Raw genomic sequence first — 23,817 nt, forward strand, 5'->3', positions numbered from 1 at the left:
GGGCGTTTCGCACAGGTTAAGTAGACATGCTCTTGGTGTAGGTGGGAGTTGTTGTCTACTCATAGGAAAAATAAATGACATGCTTCATGAGATTAATTTTCAACTTGCCAATTTTGTTCTGATTTCTTTTGAACAATTTCATTTCTTAGCTCACTTTTCAGTCCTGTCATGTTGTGTTAATGTTGGAACACTGGTTGATCTACATAGATTGTTTTTAATGTCCATATAATTTTATTTATATAACAAAATCCTCTTATAATCGGAATAGAAGTGATGTAAGATAGCAGATCTTGGGCAAACAAAAGTCTCAATATTTTATGGCACAAAACATACTAATGCATCAATGCCAAGAATCGAAACTGTAACCATGAGTGTCGTAGTTGATTATCTTTTCCCAGCTCCAATATGCCGATCGTTCATAGTAATCTGGATATTTATTCTATTACATTTCTTTGCTAACAACAACTTAAATAGAAAATCTTACTTAAATTACTTGATGTGTTTGTTTCCCTTCCTGGAAGCGTGCCCTCTCTCTAAAAAAATGAAAGTAAGGTTGGTGTTGTTGGTACTTCCCAACCTCAACCTCCTCATGTTATGAACGGCTTTTGGAATAGACAATTCCTCATGGTAAGAATGACCACTGAAATGTCAAGAACGGATGGAGAGATGTGGTGTAGTAAGGATACTGAGCAACCCCCAGCCAGTGTTGCCAACTGAGATTTTAAAAACCCGCTAGATCAGGGAAAAGAAATCTTCAGATAATCGCTAGATTTAAAATTTTTGTCGTCTAAAATTTTCAAAAACCGCTAATACCAAGCCAAAAAAATCTCCAAAAAATAAAAAACACCATATTTTTACTTCCTATAGTATAATTAATATAAAAAAATGTTCCGGGGTTTTGTCACTATATATTTCTGGAATTATATTGAAGCGGTTTGCTTCCCAAAAGGCTTTCACATTTTATCAGCCAGTTTTACTTGATTTTCAGAGAGGGTATATTTTGTTTTGCAAAAAATAAATTATAATAAAACTTAAACATCACAATAATGGCGTACGTAAATATTGAATATTGCTGAATAAATTCTCCATAGATATAGGATGAATTAATATTTGCAAAATACAATTTTTTACAAAAATCCGCAAAATATGGGCACCAGATTATTTAACTATCCATAATGAGAGCTCGGGGAGGGTAGGTACAAATGGCAGACATGTATATTGGAGAAAATAACACAAGATGAAAATCTTTGGGAAAAAATAAAGAGAAAACATTAATTTGTCAATTTAAAAAATAACTATATTTAAAAGCAGAAGAGGACCCTTAGCAATATCCCTCCAAAAAATGAGATCTTGTTTTTTTAGACGTTTACATATAAATATTTCGAATAAAATATTTTAAACTTTATAGTGGGGGATCATTTTTTAATAAATAGTTAATATAATTATCCCTCATTTCTAGGATACTCTAACTTTTTGTGGACAGGTTACAAATCTTTAATATATGTCTAACTGTAAGTCTGACTCATAATGTAGTAAAACCACATGAAATCCTCTTAAGAATTAAGACATACAGAATTTATCTCCCATAGCTAAAAATAATAAAAAAAGAAAATGCTTAAGTCTTTATTCCTAAACCATTAAAAAGCCTTAGAAGTAATGGTGTTCCTATTTACAATGCCTCCCTATGGGGCAGAGTTAGACACCAGAGTCGTTTTTTAATGTGGAGAAAAGGAACAAAATAAAAGTTGTCTCAGTCGTGAAGGATTTCTCCACCACTGACAGAGAACAAGAAATTGAAGTGTGGCATCTGAAGAACAGATTTTGACCTGAAGGTCATGGTGTTACTTCACATTAAATTGAACAGCACTGTTCATGCCCACCGTTCACAATCGAGTATATTTTTCGGTGCTTTGAATATTTTGAAAATGAAAAATATTTTGAATTAAATAAGCGGCAAAATTCTTTATTATCGGATTGTTTGTATTATTTTTACTTTTCCAAATTTAATTAACGTAGGAACAACAGTTATTTGTCAAAGTGTAGAATAATTAACAATCGATAAATTGTAAACTAACAAAAATCAGCAAATGCCGGATACCAAATGCAGTAAAATTCAAGTATCTTTTATACGGAATGTAACTGTGTTTAAGTTCTTTGTATTTCATTTCTTTTATTAATAGTTGTCTTTACAACAATTAACTAGTTGCTTGTCGCATAATGATTGAACTTTATTCTGGAAAGATTGTATATAAAATGTCTGACTACCACTAAATCTAAATTTTGGAGTGCAACTCGAATGGAAGGTTCGTTTCCAACTTGAGGAATTAAACCACCTTAATTAAAGTAAACGTCCAGTTTATTTTTTGTAAGCAGTGCATGGAGAAAACTTTGAAGAACATAATTTGAAATTATGTAAAAAAATAAAAAGGAAGAAGTTGTATTAACACGTTAAAAGTGCTGTATAATTTTGTTTTTATTTTGTGCTGTTTGTTGTTTGCTACAAATTTCTGCTGGTAACTTTTCTACGCTTTAACTAATCGAAAAAATACTTATAAATTATGGTCGAGGTGCTTAGAGCATATTTTAATGGGGGCCAGTTAGTTATACGGAGAAAAGGATATAAAGAATTTAAAAAAAAAAGTTACCAGCAGTTCCTAGGCGTGAACGCTTATTAGAAAATGTGGTGAATTAAAATTCAAATGCACTAACGATTCGGCCACAGGAAGTTATTACTGTATTTGGTGTAGAATGTACTCTTATAACGCATGATTGAATGAGTGACCTAAATAAAATTATAACATGGCTAATCTCCCTCTTTCTCTCTCTGTTTCTCCCTCCCTCTGTATTTGTCTATTTCTGTCTTTCTCTCGCCCCCCATATCTCTGTCTATCTCTCTCCCTCCCCCTGTATCCCCTTCTCTCTGTCGCTCTTTATTGCTTGCTGGTCATTAAGAATGTATACTGCTCAGCCAATCAGCAGGGGCGGATTTTAGAAAGGGAGAAATTATCTGTAAATAGGAATATGTGAAAGATAAGTATGTGTGTCAAGTAATAAGTTGAGCGATGAAACCCCAGTAGAGTAGGCATAAGTAGGAATGGTGGCGGTGTTAAGTGGGAGCGGTAGAAGTACAGGAAAGGTAGAGAGGGAAATAGAAACTACTTCCTCTATAGATGGTGAGATTGTGATCGTGGTTCTCATCAGAAGTAACGTAAGATTTTAATATAATACCTAAATGTGTATATAATGTTGTGCTAAAGTTTCATCAGGCAGTGGCAAATAGTGTAGACATAATAAATTTGTATGTGGCTTCTGTTGTTGTAAACAGAGGAGAAAAATTGCACCTCTTTTATTATATAGAAGATAGCACAAGATGCATGCTGAAGTATATTTTAGTTCTGAACTAAGTCATGTTTAAAACAAATTGTTTTAATTGCTCTAATTCATCATCATTTATAATTAGCTAAGCAAGTTACCCAACTTTCTCTTTTTTGTATATATTCCTCTCATTCCATGTTGATTCAAACACTTTCTAATATTTCTTAATCTCCTTGTGAGTATTTACGTAGACAACATTGTTTGCTAATTTACATGTGTATGTCTAAATGGCAAAATATTTTTTAGTTTCTATATAAGAAAAATGCAAAATGATGATAATAATAATAATAATAATAATAATAATGTAAAAAAGATATTTATTTTTCAGTCATGCAAAAAGAATATCTTAATATACACACACATACATACATACATACATACATACATACATACATACAACCCTTGCACGCTTCAAACTCTGAGCTCGAGTTATCTCTGGTTCACTTTCCAGCGAAGTAGCACAATGACCAACTTCGATAATTATGTTACTAGCCAAGAAATAAATTCTATTTGTCATGAAGCAAACAATATTAATCAGTCATCCCAAGTGTTCAACCGATCACGTGGACAAGAACTTCACATTTTAGCTTAGATCAAACAACTTATTCTATTTCTCTTAAATAGCTTATCCAAAAGAGGACTATAAATAAATAATCTCTATATAAATAAAATGAACTCATTTTTTCCCGTCTGATTTTGACCTTAATAGGATTAAAAATCAAGATATTTCATGCAAATATAATATGCACAAACGGCAGAACAATATCTGAGGTGTGTTATAGGCTTATTATTTCTCAAATTCCTCGATAATCTTAGATTTCTATACTTTTTCTGCTGAGAAGTCACGGCCAAAATCGGTTAAGATCAATGGAAGTGGTAAAATATTTTCTCTCTAATAAATTCCTCCTCCCCCTGCCACCACTTAACACCGTTTGGGGATCGTTCACAAGGAACAGTTGAGAAGAGAACACCGGTTTGGCTTCGTAGTTCTTTCATGTGAAGTTATTTAAAATCACTAAACTAAGCTGCAGTGCTCTGTGGCGTAGTGGTTAGCGTGCTGGACAATTCACATTATATTTTAACGTTCGCGCCGACCTACCGTAGTCGTTTTTTTTTTTTTTTTTCCCTAAACAACTGGAATGGACTTTTCTTGGTGGCCGAACTGTTAACGTTGCAGATGTTTTTTGTTTTTTTTTTCGCACTTTATTTTCCTACTTTTACTCATGACTCCGGGTTTGATCCTTCCTACTTACCTACCATAACATTTTTTAAAACTCCCCCCCCCCCCGTCCCGGAAACAAACACTCGGGCAATGCCGGGTACCCCCGCTAGTTAATAATAAATATGTAATTATTATCCATAAACGATATATGTTTCATCCTAATAGAATCAGTGTGAAATTTGCATGATTCAAACTCCGGTGTATATATCAGTGTGTATATAGTGTGTATGTATATAATCGCATACACACCAGATTTACATATATTATCATTCTTTTGTTTAGCACATATTTTTTTATGTATGTATTTTATGCTGATTTTAATGTCTTTGTAAATTTATATTTAATTCTGTTTATTATTTCGAAAATGTTTTTTTTTTCCAGAGATTTTATTTATTCAACAAGCTTGTTCCTACAAGATAACTTTATAATAAACATTTAAAAAAGTAGATTTATTTTGAAATTGATATAAAAACATTTAATTAAAATTTGATTATTATTTTATCTATAAGACGTTGTTCATCAAAAATATTCATATCTTCAAGTTATTTATTTTAGGTCATATTGCTGTTTTTCTAACTTGGTAGACAAAATCTTCCTTTTTTTAATTATTTTTATGATGATGCAAGTGTTCCTTTAACCTAGCAAAATACACGGGAACTTTTGGGCGAACTCCTAAAAAAATAAAACCAAACTTTTCTAAATCGTGGTATTTACTTTCATATTTCCCATATGCATACATCTGCTAAGAGATAAACCTTACCCCTCCTTCTCCTCTTCTTCTCTATAATCTGTGCCACAAAGGTTGTAGAGCAATCAACATCCATCTCTCTTCTGCTGCCTGGTCAACTAGGAAGGAAATGACATTTTTTTATTATTATTCCTTTCCTGCATCAAAATGTTTCATTCTGTTGTGGAAAGTGATATTTTCACAGTTGTCTGAATTTACATATACTACCGAGGGACGAATCTCCCAACCGGCTGTAATCATAACTCCTTGCAGTGTTGATTCCCGAAAGGATGAAACACTAGTATTTGTGCATATTAAAGTAATAATTATGTCAGCCCTTTAAGAACTCTCTTCTTATTGTTCAATACTCTAAATTGAAACATCAGTCACTGTAGCTCACATGCACAAATCATGCTGTTATAATATTAAGATCACTCTTGGCTTTAATACTCGTTTTTTTTTTCCAATTATTCTGTTATTTTTTGTATCAAAATATTTAGCATTGAATTTACATCTATCTCTGAATTGCAGCATAAGTTAAGTTTATGTATATGATGAGGGAATCTATCATATTTTTATGGTGGGACACAGAAAACTTCTAAGTAGAAACTTAATGTGTGGATTTTTTTTAATTTTGCAAAAATAGCTGGCTTAGTGCGTAGGTTACCCGGCTCAGCACAATGGGCTCTTGTATCTTGTTTGATCATGAAGATCTTGAAGACAGAAACTTTATAAAACTTGCATTCTACAGAGTCTTGATCATCTTGTTTTGGCTTGTCACTTTGTAGGAGTTGTACGAGTGCATAACATTGCTATGGGCACGTATAGATTTACAAGACTTGTGGTGATGAAAAAGAAATGGATGATGTGTGCAGGCTTTACCTGGAAGAACAGTTTTAATTCTAATTAAAAATGAGAAAGCATAAAATAAATCTTGTTTTAATTGAAAAAAAATACTATCAAAGAAAGTTTATATCCACTCAAATGCATTTGCAAACAAGTCAGTCATTTTAATCTTTTGAAAATAAAAGTAAATGCAATTTATTGCTTCATGATTCTTCAAAAATTTAAAGAAATTTGGAAGCATTTAAACTGGTGAATAGAAAATTATTAATGTAATGATCAAACGATACAATTATAAAAGGTCCTATTAAAAAAATGATTTTTGAAAAGAGAAAATGAAATATGAAGTATTAGCATACAGTTTGTAAGATGATATTCTGTGTACGTGTGTGTGTTTCTCTTAGAAACCTAAGCTGGTTTTCGTCTAGCATGTGAAACTACAGGCATGATATTCTCAATGCGTCAACTCCAAGAGAAGTGCAGAGAGCAGCAGCAACACCTGTGTATGGCATTTATTGACCTGACCAAGGCATTTGACTCGGTTCCAAGACAGTTGCTTTAAAAAACCCTTGCCACTTTTGGATGCCAAAAGAAGCTTATTGAAATCATTAGGCTTCTCCACAATGGCACGAATGCTAGTCCTCTCTCCTGACAGCACAGAGGAGTCATTCAAAATTAAAACAAATGTCAAACAGGACTGCGTTGTTGCCCCAACATTCTTCATCATGTTTTTACACGCATCACACACATGATCAAGAACGATCTTCCTCCAGGACTCAACATTGTCTACAGGACAAACGGACGAGCTTTTAATCTCTCATCTGAGGTAAAAAAAATAAAACCTCAATTACAGCCCTGATGGAATTTCAGTACGTTGATGACAACTGTATGGCGTCCATCTTGGAAGAACACCTGCATCAGATTCTGAATGCCTTCAAACATGCCTTGCTATTAACCCAACAAAGACACATATCATGTACCAACCAAAGCCTGGGGACAGAGCCGATGCTGCAGTTCCTTCCTTCACCATTAGCAACAAACCTCTGGAGAATGTGGACTACTTCCCATACCTGGAAAGCCACTTGTCATCTAACACTGATATTCAAGATGAAGTCTATTACCACCTAAAATGCACTGCAGCTGCCTGTGGCCTTCTTTCAACCAGTGTGTTTCAAGACAGAGACATCCAGACAGACACCAAAATGGCTGCATACAAAGTTGTCATGCTCCTGACGCTTCTCTACACCTCAGAGACCTGGATGACGTACCATCCATACCTCCAGGTGCAAGAGAAGTTCCACCAACGCCGCTTGCGGAGCATTTTGAACATTTTCTGGGAGAAGTATCGCACCAACCTCCGTGTTATCCAAGAGGTCAATACCACCAGCATCGAAGCACTCATCATTAGGAACCAGCTGAGGTGGTTGGGCAACGTTGTCATGATGTCTGATTCCCGGCTACCAAAACAACTTTTCTATGGGCAACTAAAAGAAGGAAAGCACACTAATGGGTGGATGGTAGATGATTTTTGAGGATATTCAAGTACCATTCCTTGTATGAGCCGTAGTGTATCTGTCACCTTACTTAGGATTTGAATACAATGTATTTTTGGATATTTGTTCAGTTTTCTTGTAAGATGAAATATCTTCAGGTCAAGTTTTCCTGTGCAAAGAGACCAAAAACATTGAAGAATAATATCTAATAGGTATTCAAATGCTCTCCATGTACATATATACATATATATATATATACAGTGTTTCATGATCCCTTGAAAAATAAAAAAATAAAAATTGGTATTATAGTAAATTCGAGAGAGTTGATGCAGTGATTGCAGGTGATTAAATGACTTACTGACTAGATGGTTTTTTAACGAATGATGAAAAGTAATTTTTTGTATAGTTTTAAAGGTTAAAAACTTCAAAGACTATATATATATATATATATATATATATATATATATATATATATATATATATATATATATATATGGTTCTGTATCATAAAGACCACGTGCTCCGTTGCCTAGAGTTTGTTTGATGTCTTACAATGGAAAGAATAAAAACCTCTCCAAAATCAAAACTCTGAAGACAGTTTATAGTCAAATCAACAGATTTATTGAAAATGGAGGAGGTAAAAACTGGAAACAGAAAGAATAAAACAGAAGCTTGCGGTGGAACGGAATGCAGGAAATGCTTAAGAATACGGCAGAATTGAATAAGTCCAGAGAACAAAATACCAACGAAGAAAAGAAATCAAAGTCCAATGAGAAAACGAAAGAAAGGAAAAAACTTACAGTGAAAGTCTGACGTCAGAGAAAGAAATGTCGAGGCAGTAGCAGCTAAACCCTCGACGCAGTCACCCCATAGAAAGGGAAAATGAAAGTGTCAGCGGTGAAGGGTCACAAGTTGTCTGTGAAGGGCAGTAAAAAGGAGGACTGTGAGTCACGATATATATGATGAAAATTATGGAAATAATATTACATTATAACATTATGAAGAGATGAAAAAGAAAGAAACAAAATTATATGTTCATCAACATTTTGTTTTTATTTCAAGACTTCCCCGGTATGAATAATTTGAATAAAAATGTCTTGAAATAAAGACAAAACGTTAATGGACATATAATTTTGATTCCTTTTTCATCTCTCTCTCTCTCTCTCTCTCTCTCTCTCTCTCTCTCTCTCTCTCTCTCTCTCTCTCTCTCTAATCATGTAATCATAATGTTTGTTTATTTTTATTACTTATCATAGAGGCACTGTTATGATGAAAAATATAGTCCTCATGCCATCATACATCTCATCAGAGACAAACAGTTCACATTAGAATTGCTGCAAAAAAATCAAGAGATAAAATAAAATGATGGATACTTATATATAAATATGATGGCATAAGGACTATATTTTTCATCATAACAGTGCCTCTATGATAAGTAATAAAAATAAATAAATAAAAATAAACAAAAATTATGATTACATGATTAGTTAGAGAGAGAGATTTTGGAGAGGTTTTTATTCTTTCCATTGTAAGACATCAAACAAACTCTAGGCAATGGAGCACGTGGTCTTTATGATACAGAACCATATATATATATATATATATATATATATATATATATATATATACACACACACACGTGTATGTATGTGTGCGTTTATAGCAAACGGTAAATGTGTTTTGTAATGTAGCATTTAACATCAGATAAAATTATTGCATATGCGTTCATCTTAATTTTTCACCTCCCCCTAAACGAGTTATGCATTTTGTAAAGTTTTGTTAATAACTGCAGCAACGATAGTTTACTTCAACAACAAAATATTACCATGTTTTTTTTTGCAGTTCTTGCAAAAAAGAGGAAAGAAAATGAAAAACTGCCAGGAACAGTGTGAGTTTTTAGGGTGATTATTAATAATAGTTTTGGAATTTTATTCCGTGCAACATTGTGGATTTTTTAAAAGTTTTCTTTTATTTTTCTGGTGAGAAAATTTATTTTTCTGGTGAGAAAATTCTGGATTAATTTTGATAATTCTCACGCTTGTTAGATGATAAAGTTAATTTCGAATAAGTTAATTTCAAAATTTAAAGTTTAAGCAGATAAGTTTTAACTATCCCGTTGACAGGATGTTAGTGTTTTGCCAATTACACTTTAGTAAAGCTTTTATTCATGCGTGAAATGTTTTCTTTAGTGTACTAAGTATTTCCAAATATTCATCCCATCTATAGTATTGCTTAACTTTATTCATATGATGAGAACTCGTATGTCAACTTGTAGAAGTCGTTTGGACCCTTATTGCAATTTTAATCAACATCTGTTGCGTGATTTTGATTCTAGAAAATGTTTAAAATGTACAGTTAAAGCTGAAGAGGTCTTAAGAAGAAACTAAACTTCAGGGAATCTTGCTTAATCAATGTCTAATTCATTCAAATTTGAAATTTTGAAATAGCTGGCTGTTTCCGTATCATGCCATATAAAAACACTTTAAAATATTCTAAAGAAACGGATATTTGAAGAATATTTATTGATGTATAACAGCTATTGCTAAAATTTTGCGAAAACTGGAGGTATCAGAATTTTCTTAAGGGCTTCCACACTCTCTTTACCTTCTTTTCATAAAACTAAATTCAATTAAATATAGTTCACATTACTCACCATTACGCATATCAGCTGTGTTTAAAAGTTCATAATAATCGGTTAATTCGTTTAGGAGTAATCTTGTACATAAAAATACCTTATTTTGTGTATAGATTGTAAGATATATATAATTATTGCAATAATAATTTTAACACCTACAGACACTAGTGTTTCATCCTTTCGGGAATCATCAATGCTGGGTGACACTAATGACATTAAATATATATATATATATATATATATATATATATATATATATATATATATATATATATATATATATATATATATGTTAAAATAAAGTTATATTCTTGTCTGCTTGTTTGTTTACAATTATTAATAAACTAGCAGGCCGCCCAGCATTACCCGGTCGTAAAATATGCTTAAATACAATAGTTTGATTAATGCAGATTTTGTATTCATTATAATATTATATTGGACTCAATGTATATTTAAATATAATTATATTACATTATTAATATATATTTAAATATATATAATTATAATATATATTTAAATATATATGATTATATTACATTATTATTATATATTTAAATATATATGATTATATTACATTATTAATATATATTTTAAAATATATATAATTATATTACATTATTAATATATTTTAAAATATATATAATTATATTACATTATTAATGTATATTTAAATATATATAATTATATTACATTATTAATATATATTTAAATATGTATAATTATCATCACGTCATATAACCGTTATAATATTTAAAAAAATATGATGCAATTCATTTTCTTTTTGGAATGTCCGTTATGATTCAAATATGGAGGTGTAACTGAAATGAAACGAGTGTATTTTTGTTATGTATTTATTATAGGTGTTGTTTTCTATAGTGTGAGAGAGTTAACCTGCGTTTAAAATTAAATTTGAGAGGAGTTTACTTATTAATACATTAACGAAACCACTACGTTGTTGTGCTTGGATGTTCGATAAGTCTTCGTTGAGATTTATTTGAAATAAATTCAATTATTTTTGTTTGTTTGAAGTCAAAAGTATGATTAAGCTGCAATATATATATATATAACTACAAATACATACATATATATATATATATATATATATATATATATATATATATATATATATATATATATACTAGCAGGGGTGCCCGGCGTTGCTCGGGTGTTTGGAGGTGTATGCTGTGCAAAAAAAGCAAAAAAACAAAAAAAACAAAAATGGTTAATTTTTTAAAACTTTGACCCCTATTATGACCCCTTAAAATTTATAGTTTCGGGCTCAAATCACTTTATAAAGTTAGATCCAGGTTCAAGGAACCTATATCTAAAATTTCAAGTGTCTAGACCCAAAATTGTCGGAGGAGTTTGGTAGAGTTCTTAAAGGTCAAATCGTTGAAATTTGACCCCTTAACAGCCAAATTTCTGGCTGACACCCGTCACATCGATTTTCCCAAATCTCAGTACCCAGTATTTCAAATTTCGAGTCTATAGACTAAAAATTGGCAGAGTTATTGCGTAGGGAAATGTACACAGACAGACAGACACGTTCACTTTTATAGATATATAGATAACTACAAATACATATATATATATATATATATATATATATATATATATATATATAACTACATATATATATATATATATATATATATATATATATATAACTACATATATATATATATATATATATATATATAACTACATATATATATATATATAACTACATATATATATATATAACTACATATATATATATATATATATATAACTACATATATATATATATAACTACATATATATATATATATATATAACTACATATATATATATATATATAACTACATATATATATATATATAACTACATATATATATATATATATAACTACATATATATATATATATATATAACTACATATATATATATATATATATATATCTACAAATACATATATAGAATGGAAATAGGCACAAACTTTAATAAAGACTTTTCATATCTATCTGCGTACGTATACTTTGATAATCATGTTTCAGTTTGGAGAAATATGGTATAATAAAATTATGGGGTATTCGTTCGCACCTGACCTCCATAGAATAGAAATATGGCACAAAGTTTAACAAAATTAGCCACAGAATATTGTGATAAGTGTTTCAGTGTTAACAGGTATGATATAATAAATTATGGGGTTTATCTATTTTATTTTTACTTTCATCATATTTTGCTTTGGTTTTGATGCCCCAAAATTCGAAGCTATCTCTTTACAACCCTTCCTTTTCATAAGCTATCATACTTTCATAAATCAGAGTCCATTTTCTGTAGACTGTTTTTGAACCTAGTCAACGACGGGTACTTTTGCTAGTATATATATATATATATATATATATATATATATATACACACACACACAGAAACCAGATGCCTTCGGTTGCAAATAAACTTTCTTACGTCACCTGAGGAATGACTTGATTTCATGCAAACAAATTGTCGAAAACATAAGCATGTTCAGTGTAGCGACTATGTAATATTTGTCTATATAAATAAAAATATTATATTTTGCTCTTTATTGATCACTCTTAATAACCTCGTTTTAATTCATGAATCCTATCTCCTGAATACCTTTAACTTATATATATATATATATATATATATATATATATATATATATATATACTGTGGGGTCTCGATTTCGAATCTCGCTATCTATATTCAGCCACTTTGATTAGGCGTAGATGACGAAACCCGTGTCAGTGGATAATTACATTTTTAAAAAATATATATACCACTCCCCATGTGGGGGTACCAAATTGGTTAAAAGGAACATTATTCCCAGCTCACATTTAGGTAAAAATGCGCTTTCGTAAATAATTGAATTCATTCAAAACATATCGCTAAAACCAAAACAAACAACATATATATATATATATATATATATATATATATATATCAACAAATTTGACTTTTCTTGATACTTTACTTCAGTTTTATGATGCATATATTTTTTGGAAGTGTTCCAGGACGGTTTCATATATTTGTAACATGCATATATTCAACCATATAAAACAATTTAATAATGTCTTAAGACTTTTAAAGATCAGATAAACCAGTAAAGTGTTAAAATAAGATAAATTTTTATTATTATTATTATTATTATTATTATTATTATTATTATTACAAATGAAGCTCTATCTAAAAAGATGTTGAGCCCTTTAAATGTTGTCAGTTTTGAAGTTCATATCTGAAAACCGATTTTAAAAAGTAGATTTTTCAGCAATCGGTACATATCTCACTCCAATATAAATTTCCTTTCTTTAACAGTCCAGTTTATCTAAAAAATATATATGATTGAACATTTGACAAATATGAATGAAATTTGCTACTGGGATAGTAGCAGAAACTTGCTTAGAAATAAGTGAAAAACAGAAGATAGTGTGTTTTGAAAGAAGAAAAAAAACTTTTCCTTGTAGGCTTGTATATAATCATGTTGACTGATTGTTTTCATTGGTGAAGTATTTCATTTCTGTTTCCAGATAATATCGGATCATCAAAAGAAAATAAGAACCGTTTCAAGGCCTTCCTCTTAATTATTTTACTTGTAGATTTGTATATAATTATGTTTGTTGACTGTTTTCGCTGATGGGGTATTTGATTTCAACGTCTATATAATGTTAGGTCATCACTAGAGAATATGCACCATTTCAGGGCCTTAATTTCAATAGCTTTTTTATGTATCAGTCCCACCTCTTTGATGTAAGGCTTCATTTTTAAATTGGATTGAAATGAACTGTTCAATATGATCAAAACTAGACATTTAATGATTTAGCATCACCCATATTGTTCAATGGCTTAGTGTTTCACGTGTCACTTAAAGGCTTAATACTTGAGTGTTTTACATATTCATTAAGTTAAGATGCACTTTTATTGAAAAAAAAAAAATTTGGATTTAAATTTAAGGATTCATGAAAATCTTTTTCAATTACCAAATCGAAAAGCGAAGCATCAAGAAGTTTTATTGCATTTCCTGCTGGCTTGACAGGCCAAGAGCAGGCTCAATGTATTCCCTTGAATAATGGTGATGGAGAGACACTTATAGAGCCAAGTCAGTTTACGGTGGTTCCAAGTGTGGTATGTCATTAATAGATGAACATACTGGTAGTATCAATCACTTCATGGCAATCGATTGGAATACAAATCTGTCAAATAGACAAGTGTATTTTGATTGGGCACAGTCTTCTGCTGACACGGTTACATGTACAGAATTTATCACCAATTACTGGCAAGGGCACAAAAGTGTTGACACAAGTTGCATCACATAATTTGCTGTTTGAAAATGTAAATGATGTGAGACTATCAGGTCGCTTGCCATTTTCTCCGTCAAGACCAACCAAAAGCCAGCAATATCTAAAGCACATCAGAAATCTAGTGTTCACACAATAGAACATGTTGTTAAACAAATTTGCATATTATTTTGCAAAAGCACATTTCATTAATTAAATATTAATTTCTACTTTTTTGTCATTTACTATTTTTTTTTCACCCCAAACAAAGCACAGTGCCATTAAATTATAAGCGGCTTCTATTTGGGACCAGATTTGCAGGGATATTATGAAGGGAATTGGGCAGCTAAATATCTGTTCACATTACTCTTGAACTTCTGCATGTCGGTACAGTCAGGGAAGCAGGGGTCTGGGAGAGAATTCCAAAGTCTAGCAGTTTGAGGGAAGCTACTTGAGTAGAAGGCTTTATAACATCTAGGGATCTCTACAGTGTAGGGGTGAGATTTTGCTGCTTGTCTGGTTTGTTAAGGGTATTTACATCAAGGGGATACCAGTGCTTTGAGTTCGTCTGAGCACTTACCATTAAAGTACTTGTAAAACAAACACAGGGATACCACATTCCAACGATGAGACAGAGGTTGGAGTCTGGCTCACAGTGCGGGACCTATTAGATTAGCGACTCTTTTTTCGAACCCTATCTAGTAGCGAGATACTAGTGGCAGATGCACCAGATGTGGCAACAATGCTTCATGCATGGCGGATAGTAGCTTTGTAGAGATATAAGATACTCTCGGGTGAGTAACCTTCTAGCATGGTAGAGAGAGCCCACCTTCATCACAGCAGCCTTGGCAGTTATTTCAATGTATTTATACCAATTCATGTTCACTGTGCATGTTAAGCATAGGAACTTGAAAGAAGTACTTTCAGATAGTGTATCATTAGCCATGGTAATTAGTGGCTGAGAAGGTTTCTTGTAATTATTAAAGGAAATAAGCTTAGTTTTGGTGGCATTGAATGTTATCATTCCGCTAGAGTTTTAGTCATTTCCTTAGATATGTATTCATTCGTTACTGGCCTATTATAGAGCGTAATGTCATCAACAAATATACCCATCTCAGAGACAATTTTATCAGAGAGGTCGTTTATTAATATCAGGAATAATAATTATCCAAGGATTGACCCCTGTCGCACACCCACGTTTATATCATGTTGTTCAGATGTATGACTATCAATAACAACCTGGCTTTTTCTCTTATTTAAAAAAGATTTGATTATGTTAAGTATGCATCCAGTAATATCATATGATTTAATTTTCATGGGAATACCATGATGCCAAAACCTGTCAAAGGCCTTAGATACTGACCTAGCCTCCCCTGCCATATCGAGTGCGTGGTATATATGTTCAGAGATTACAGTTACGATATCTGCAGTAGAACGAGCTTGCCTAAATTCATACCGTTGGTCAGAAAGAAGTTTATTATCTACGAGGTGGCGAACTAGAGCTTCATTGATTAAGGACAAAGATTTTAGTGAAGAGAGGGAGGAGGTTAATGGAGCAATAATTGAGTGGGTCACTTCTCTTGCCAGAAGTTTTGAAAACTGGTACAACAGAAGCAATTTTCCAGCAATCAGAAAAGCAAGATTCAGTGAGGCATTTGTTGAAGAGTTTGAAGAGAACCGGAGCAACCTCAGCTGAGCATTTTCTTAATAGTATAGCAGGGTCAAGGATCCACATACCTTCGAGGTGTCTAGGTTTTTTTTATGGTATCATAGGGAAGGAGTGATTTTCAGATCATTGAGTGTAGCTTCTGACCGCAAAGGGAAATTTGGGTGGGAGTGATTTCTTGAGTTTAAAGTGGAGTTGGAGGGAAAGTGTCGGGGCAAACAGATGTGCCTTTTTGGTTGCTTTGCAGACAATCTCAAGATTGTTGGATAGTGGGGGAATTGTTGATTAACCATTATTTACTACACTGTTATAAATTTTCCAGAAATTACGCGTCCCTAATTATTTTCATTTTACTATTACATATCGCTAAAATAGAGGTAAAAATGAATACTTTATTTTTATTGTCAAGGATGGCAATAAAAATAAAGTATTCATTTTTACCTTTATTTTTACATATTGTTCTTATATGGAGTTTGGCTGATAACTTTTTGTAGCAAAATTTTTGCAATAAAATTCATTTTAAAAAAATCTCGTCAGCTTCTTCTTTGTATATAAAAAAAAATAACAGCTAATACTGCATCAAATTTTGATGAATTACTTCCTTTTGCTTTGGCATATGTATTGGCAATGTTTTGCATTCATGCAAATGAGAGGAGGGACGAGTACAACTAGTATGTAGAATGTTGTGCTTTTAGTAGTGACACTAAATATGTTATTTAGGTTATTTTTTGTTGTTTTATTTCTCTCTTTCTCTCTCTCTCTCTCTCTCTCTCTCTCTCTCTCTCTCTCTCTCCTAGCATTTTTATGACTTCAAATTTTGCAGTCAAAGTGACAGCCATATGATTAGCCTCCTTATCAGCAAATATCAGTTTTGCTTAAACGTTCATCCTCAGTTTAGAATTATTTTTCTTCCCAAATCAGCATCTACAAAAAATGTTTTATTTTCACCTGTAGCGTTTTGACCTTATTTTTTTAATTGTTTTTATGGTGGATTAGGACTGACACTATATTATATTATTTTATATATATATATATATAATCATTTTATTCCTTTTTTTTTCTTTTCTTTCTTTTTCACTTATTTAAATGTTAATTTATTTAATTTTTAATATCTGCTCTTATGATTAATGTGCTGACTAATTTTTTCCAATTTTCATTAGCACTCTTTGAACCTGAAAAAGTCTCTAGTTACTTGTAACTGACCGACTGAAACATCCTCATGAATGTGTAGCGACATATAAATGCTTATGTAATACAAATAAAAAGTATATCTTGCCCTACTTCAGTATTGAGCACTCTTGTATGAACCTCATAAAAACATTCATTGGTTATTTCACCTCAGGAAAATATTGATCTTGAATAATATATATATATATATATATATAAAGTAAATGCTAGTGTGTTTCCAACAAGAGAAAAGCATATACTTAAAGAACAGGGCTACCAACAGTTATTAAGTTTTGTTTATTGTTTAATATTTTAATATTTTTTGTTTTTATATTTATATAAATATTTAAAAAATGAAAAATACTAAAATATTCAATAAAAATACAAACTCCACTTCTTAGAAATATATATATATATATATATATATATATATATATATATTAATGCCCCTTCTCAAAATGCTCGCCCAAGGCTGACCCCTCACTCTAAATATAATTATAATTTATCAAAATCTATTTCATGGCAGATGAGATGCTGGTTTAGATTTTTCCGAAATGCAAATATTACGATACGCGTTATGCAAAAAAAAAAAAAAAAAAGGGTTGAGAGATGTCTGTCAACGAAAGCATAAAATAGATAAGGTCTACACTACGTATTTACAGTGAATATTAACCCTAACCCACTCCCAACAGACAGGTATTTTTCTAAGTTCAAGGCAATCAGGTCAACATAATTCAATTTCGGAGGACTGTATATTTATACTAAAGAAATATATCCACTGTACATCTAAAATTTAAAAATAAACAACAAAGTTATTTTTAAGGCGCCAATATCATTAAACTTATTAGAAATTTCTACATAAAATTTATTTTGTTTATTCTAAATTAGCCTGGATTAGTCGGAATTATCCAGTTTTTCAAGTATGTTGAATATAATAAACACAGTCAATATTTAGTCTTTCGTAACATTCAGTAAGATAAACAATAATAAATGACATGTCAATTAAATATAGAGCACAAAACTTTATATCGGGTAAATTTGTATTTTGCTTTTGTTGCTGTAATAATAACTATGATATTTGAATTTTATGAAGTTTGTCCTTCTGAGTTGGATAGAGCCGAACAGAGTTTTAAGGTAGATTTTTTTCAGAGCTGTAAGCCTTTCCTTCCTTTACTTTTTGACTATCTTGCTTAGAGTTCAGGTGATTAAATGCTGGTGGTAGGATCTCTTTTACTCTTGTTTTGTCTTGCTATGATTCTACAATCCATTTTTATTATTAGGATTATCTCCTTATATCAATTGGTTTCATGCCTTGTCTGAAGCGATTTTCATAAAAAGAGTACCTGCACTTTAATTATTGCCAAAGATAGGAACATCATTGTGTGTCTTATAAACCAAAGTTAACTACTCAGTAACACACGCATACAACTATTTGCACATGAAACTAAGTATTTAATTTATGATAGCTAAATATAAACCAAATTTTAACATAATGAATTTAAAAAGTGAAAGAGCTAGCTGATCGGTTTCGTACCTCCCTCAACAGAGCTTAGTCGAGATGTAAATATGATTTAAAAAAAAAAAAAACAGAAAATGAAATCGAAATATATATATATATATATATTTTTTTTTTACAAGATAGTCACCACTTATCAAGGCCCGGAAGCCACTCGCGGATAAAGGTTATTGCATGTACAATACGTTAATATTGGAGATTTGATAAAGTGTCTTACTTAAGGGGGTGGTTCATCAGGAATTTGGCGGGGGACAGAGAAAAAAAGACGGAGGAAAAAACAAGTGGAAAAAGAATTAAATAGCAACCACATTAAGTCCTAAAAGATTTTCTTTTTACCTTCAAAGAATTTTTAAATGAAATAATGAGTGTGACTTGCCTAGAATGGAGAACAAGTTAACACTGAATCTGAAGGCACAAACACAGCTATTTATGAGGTGTTCATGGATGGCCGAACCATGTGTATTATTCAAAACATTATTTTGAGGAATAATTTGCATGACAAATCTTAGTTGGAATGTGCTTTTTCATGCTGCAATCCAATCTTTCTGACATCTGTCCAATGTAGTGCTAACCGCAACTACATTTAAATAAATAAACTATATTGTTATTATAGTGGGAGGGGGCGTCTTTTCGGATTGAGCACAACATAGGTCTAGTAGAAAAACATGATCCAAAATTACATTGTTTATTGTGATATTTGTTTGACAAATCTGTCACTTACATTACCTAGCTAAGGTAGGTGAAGGTAAATAGGATATCTGTCTACTGTAGTTTCTGCGACTTTATAAAAATTAGAAACTTTAAAATTGTAGATTCCATAATGTTTACAGAATAACCATTGCTACACAGGGTCCCTATAATAAACTCATCATCCAGATAGATATTTGAACAAATCATTAGAGACTTATGTGCAAAGGTTTTAATTATTTTTTTAAATTCATTATGTTAAAATTTGGTCTATATTTAGCTGTTATAAAATTCTGTATCAACTAAGAGAGATTCAGGTATTTAGTGAGTTTTTTTTTCACCGTTTTAGAATGGAACTTGTTTGTTGATATTAAAATAGAGAAACAATGGACTTGTTTTCCACTGTGTGATTTGGTCTGGATGTACTCCTAACATGACTCTGAATGATTTAATTTTCATATGTCAAATATTTTCTTAGTGACTCCAACTTTCGTTTGCACAGCTATTAGTCACCTCGTCTCTTTCATATTCCTTTTTATGCTATAATCTCTTCATTGGTGATCTTTTTTTCTCCCCCTTTTCCCACAACTGTTGATCTTTTAATTATTATACTGACGCTGTGCATATTCACATGGCAACCTTTTGCATGATTCTGTAGAAACAGTTATCTTTCTTATTAATACTGTTGTCAGTCTAATCTAAAGAATACATATTCAATTTTTGTTAAAATCTATATTTTCATAGAAATCTCTGAGAATAGATTCACTTTTCAACTAATATTAGTATAAATTACTCATTACTAGCCTAAAAGTCATCAAATAAACCGTATTTTAGCATACTTCTTGTGTGGCTTTGTTACGGCTTTATTTAAATATCATTACATATTTCAAAGGCTTTTCATGACAATTTTAGTTTAAATCTAACCAATATTTTTGGAACTTTTAAGTATTTATAATTACTACTATTGTATTTGAAACATCAAAATTGGTATAATTTTTTATCAAGTTCTAACTTACAACAGTATAATTAAATTCTCTTAAAAAAAGTTGTCTAGTTTAAATTGCAAACAATACTCATATTTGCAAGTCATGCTTTTTTGCTTAAGCATATATTGAATTATCTCCTAATTTTAAACACAAAGAAATGTTTTTTATACATATTGAAATAAACACAATTATTATTAATAGTAGTTGTAATATGTTAATTTTCAATCTCTATTATTCGTCTGTCATTTCAAAGGCTGTTCATACAAATTTTACTGCAAATCTGTTGAATAATTTTGGAAGCTTTATTATTTGTACCAGTATTACTATTATTATTTTCACTCCCTAACAGACACAAAAATTATTTTCACTCCCTAACAGACACAAAAATTATTTTCACTCCCTAACAGACACAAAAATTATTTTCACTCCCTAACAGACACAAAAATTATTTTCACTCCCTAACAGACACAAAAATTATTTTCACTCCCTAACAGACACAAAAATTATTTTCACTCCCTAACAGACACAAAAATTATTTTCACTCCCTAACAGACACAAAAATTATTTTCACTCCCTAACAGACACAAAAATTATTTTCACTCCCTAACAGACACAAAAATTATTTTCACTCCCTAACAGACACAAAAATTATTTTCACTCCCTAACAGACACAAAAATTATTTTCACTCCCTAACAGACACAAAATTTATTTTCACTCCCTAACAGACACAAAAATTATTTTCACTCCCTAACAGACACAAAAATTATTTTCACTCCCTAACAGACACAAAAATACTTCATATCAACTTTAGAATTCTATCTAATAGCTTTGGAAATTATAAGTGTTTGTCATTTTTAGTAGTAGTATTAAAATTTTATGTTAATTTGTAATTCTGATGAGTAGTTTTGAAGTCTATAAGTGACCAACAGACTGCTGAACATCCCAATTATAATATAGAGGTTTATAAAGTGTTTGATTCTAGTTGAAATTGATTAAGAATCTATCATCCCCTTTCTATACATGTTTACTTAAAAATGATAAATTTTTGATGAAATTTGTAAACAGAACAGGTTAAAATATCTTGCACTTTATCTTTTCTATTTTTATTGTTGTAACTGAAAGCAAGCAAGAACATAGGAAGCCATTGACATCAAAAAACCAAATTGCTTTTTGATGATAAATCCCTTTTTAATTTTAGTTCATGTAATTCCTTGCTTTTCTTTTTTATTCCCTTTCCTTCCCCATTCTTCCCTGACCCTTTATTATCACCATCATCATTCACCTGAACCTTTTTGTACTTCGAAACCGTTTGTTATCTGTGATTACACTTTAAATCCTGACCTTTTATACATTATCCAGCAGCAGACAGGCGGATATCATGCAAAGATCTGGGCAAAGGTGATTGTGAAGGATGGTTATACAAGAAGAAGCAAAGTGCCGGGCCCCTCGGCAAGAATTGGAAGAAAAGATGGTGCGTCCTCAAAGACAGCAACATGTTCCATTACAAGAGAAATGATGTAAGCTTTTATTCTTACAACTTCACGAATCATTTATCCGAAGAAAAATTGTTTTTTGACTTAAGCAATTGTTCTGAACTCAGATGAGCCTGTTAAAGTTGTGATGCAATTGAGAGAATTTGTTTTCATTTTCAGGAAATCGAGTTATCACGGTAGAGCAATGTTTCTTTTGATCGAAGCTGGAGTGTGCCTGTGTGTCTTGGCAGAATATTTTGAAATAACAAACTAGAGTTGATAAGCATGTGCTTTATTGTATTGTGGCAGCTGCAATCAATTTCCAGGGGAAGCATGAACTCTAAAGAAAATAGAAAGGTTCAGAATCAATTACTTTTCTGTGACCTCAAATCAGGTTGTTCAGATTCTTGAATCAACAGACCTATGTAAAGCTGTTTATTTTTTTCACACTCTTTGCTATCAGAACTCAGTTTCAGAAACGAACAGGCCATTATAAAGGAACTGCATTGTGCTCTCTATGGTATTCAATCATGCCAAAAACATTACATGTTTTGTAAATACAGCTGACTGTATTTACTTCATTAATGGGATTGTGGTTGGCGTGATGATAGGTGTTTGTAATAGAGTTTATAATCGGTCCAGGAGTCTAGATGAGGAAATTGATATTGAGAGTTCATAATGAGAGAATGTTATTCAAAAATCTGTATGTAGATAGGAATAAAAATTTCGTAAAGCTAAATTTGTATTGTTATTGTTTGAAAGAAAGTCTGTGTGCCAATGTGTCACTATCTTCACCCAGTCTACATGCTGATGCCAATAACCCAAAACTAAAAGCAAGTTTCGTTTGTGTGCTTAGGGAGGTGTTTGGTGGTTGATATGAGTGATGCGGGTTGGTTACACAGCCTGGCTCAACTTATAGGAAAACACGGCTAACTAATAGGAAAACAGAAATGCAATCTATGTATCTATAAAAGTGAAATTGTCTTTGTGTGTACATTTCCCTACCAAACTACTCTGTCAATTTTTAGTCTACAGACTCGAGATTTGACATAAGGGGTATTGAGATTTGGAAAAATCTTTTTAATCAGTTTTCGAACAGAAATTTGGCTGTCAATGGTGGCCCCAATGATTTAACCTTTGAAAACTCTACCAAACTCTTTCATCAATTTTGGGTCTAAACAATTGAAATTTTAGATGTAGGTGCCTTGGACATGGATTAAACTTCTTAATTTGATTTGAGCCCAAAACAATGTTAAGAGGTCAAAATTGGAATCAAAGTTTTTTAAAAAATTGACCTCTGTAGTCTCTACCAAATTACTCAGCCAATTTTTGGTCTAAACATTTGAAATTTTACATAAAGTGTATTCAAACATACGGCAAACTTTTTAATAAGTTTTTGGGCAAAAATTAGGCTGCCAAGAGGTCAAAGTTAAAAGAGCTGACCTTTGCAAACTCTACCAAACTCCTCCACCAATTCCGTTCTGTTACTTTTTTACTCATATCATGTTTAATGTTTAAAAAAAATTCCAAGGTGTAGTTATTAAGAAAAGTAGACAAGGATGAAGTTACAGGTCCACCCTCCTTTTGTTGGGGTATCACAAATTGGTATAAAGATTTTAGACATAAAGTTTAGCAGTATTATAAGCTGATTTTTTTTTTAACACTTGAGGTAACAGGATCAGTTCACAGGGGAAAGCCAAGAAAAATATGGAAGGAAGTGATAAGGGTTGACTTGACAGAAAGAAAAATA

General features: G+C 31.4%; 1 protein-coding gene across 1 annotated transcript in view; it reads left to right on the forward strand.

The window, feature by feature from the left end:
- Positions 1–23,817, forward strand: part of LOC145247789 (uncharacterized) — a 372,873-nt gene that overhangs the window by 279,910 nt on the left and 69,146 nt on the right. Inside the window, exon 8 of the mRNA XM_080109427.1 lies at positions 21,955–22,112. Within this exon, the coding sequence (XP_079965553.1) occupies positions 21,955–22,112 (158 nt within the window). The remainder of the gene's footprint in view (positions 1–21,954; positions 22,113–23,817) is intronic.

This window comes from Euprymna scolopes, chromosome 26, assembly GCF_053919585.1.
Source record: "Euprymna scolopes isolate OS-2025 chromosome 26, ASM5391958v1, whole genome shotgun sequence".
In the NCBI taxonomy this organism is placed as follows: domain Eukaryota; kingdom Metazoa; phylum Mollusca; class Cephalopoda; order Sepiida; family Sepiolidae; genus Euprymna; species Euprymna scolopes.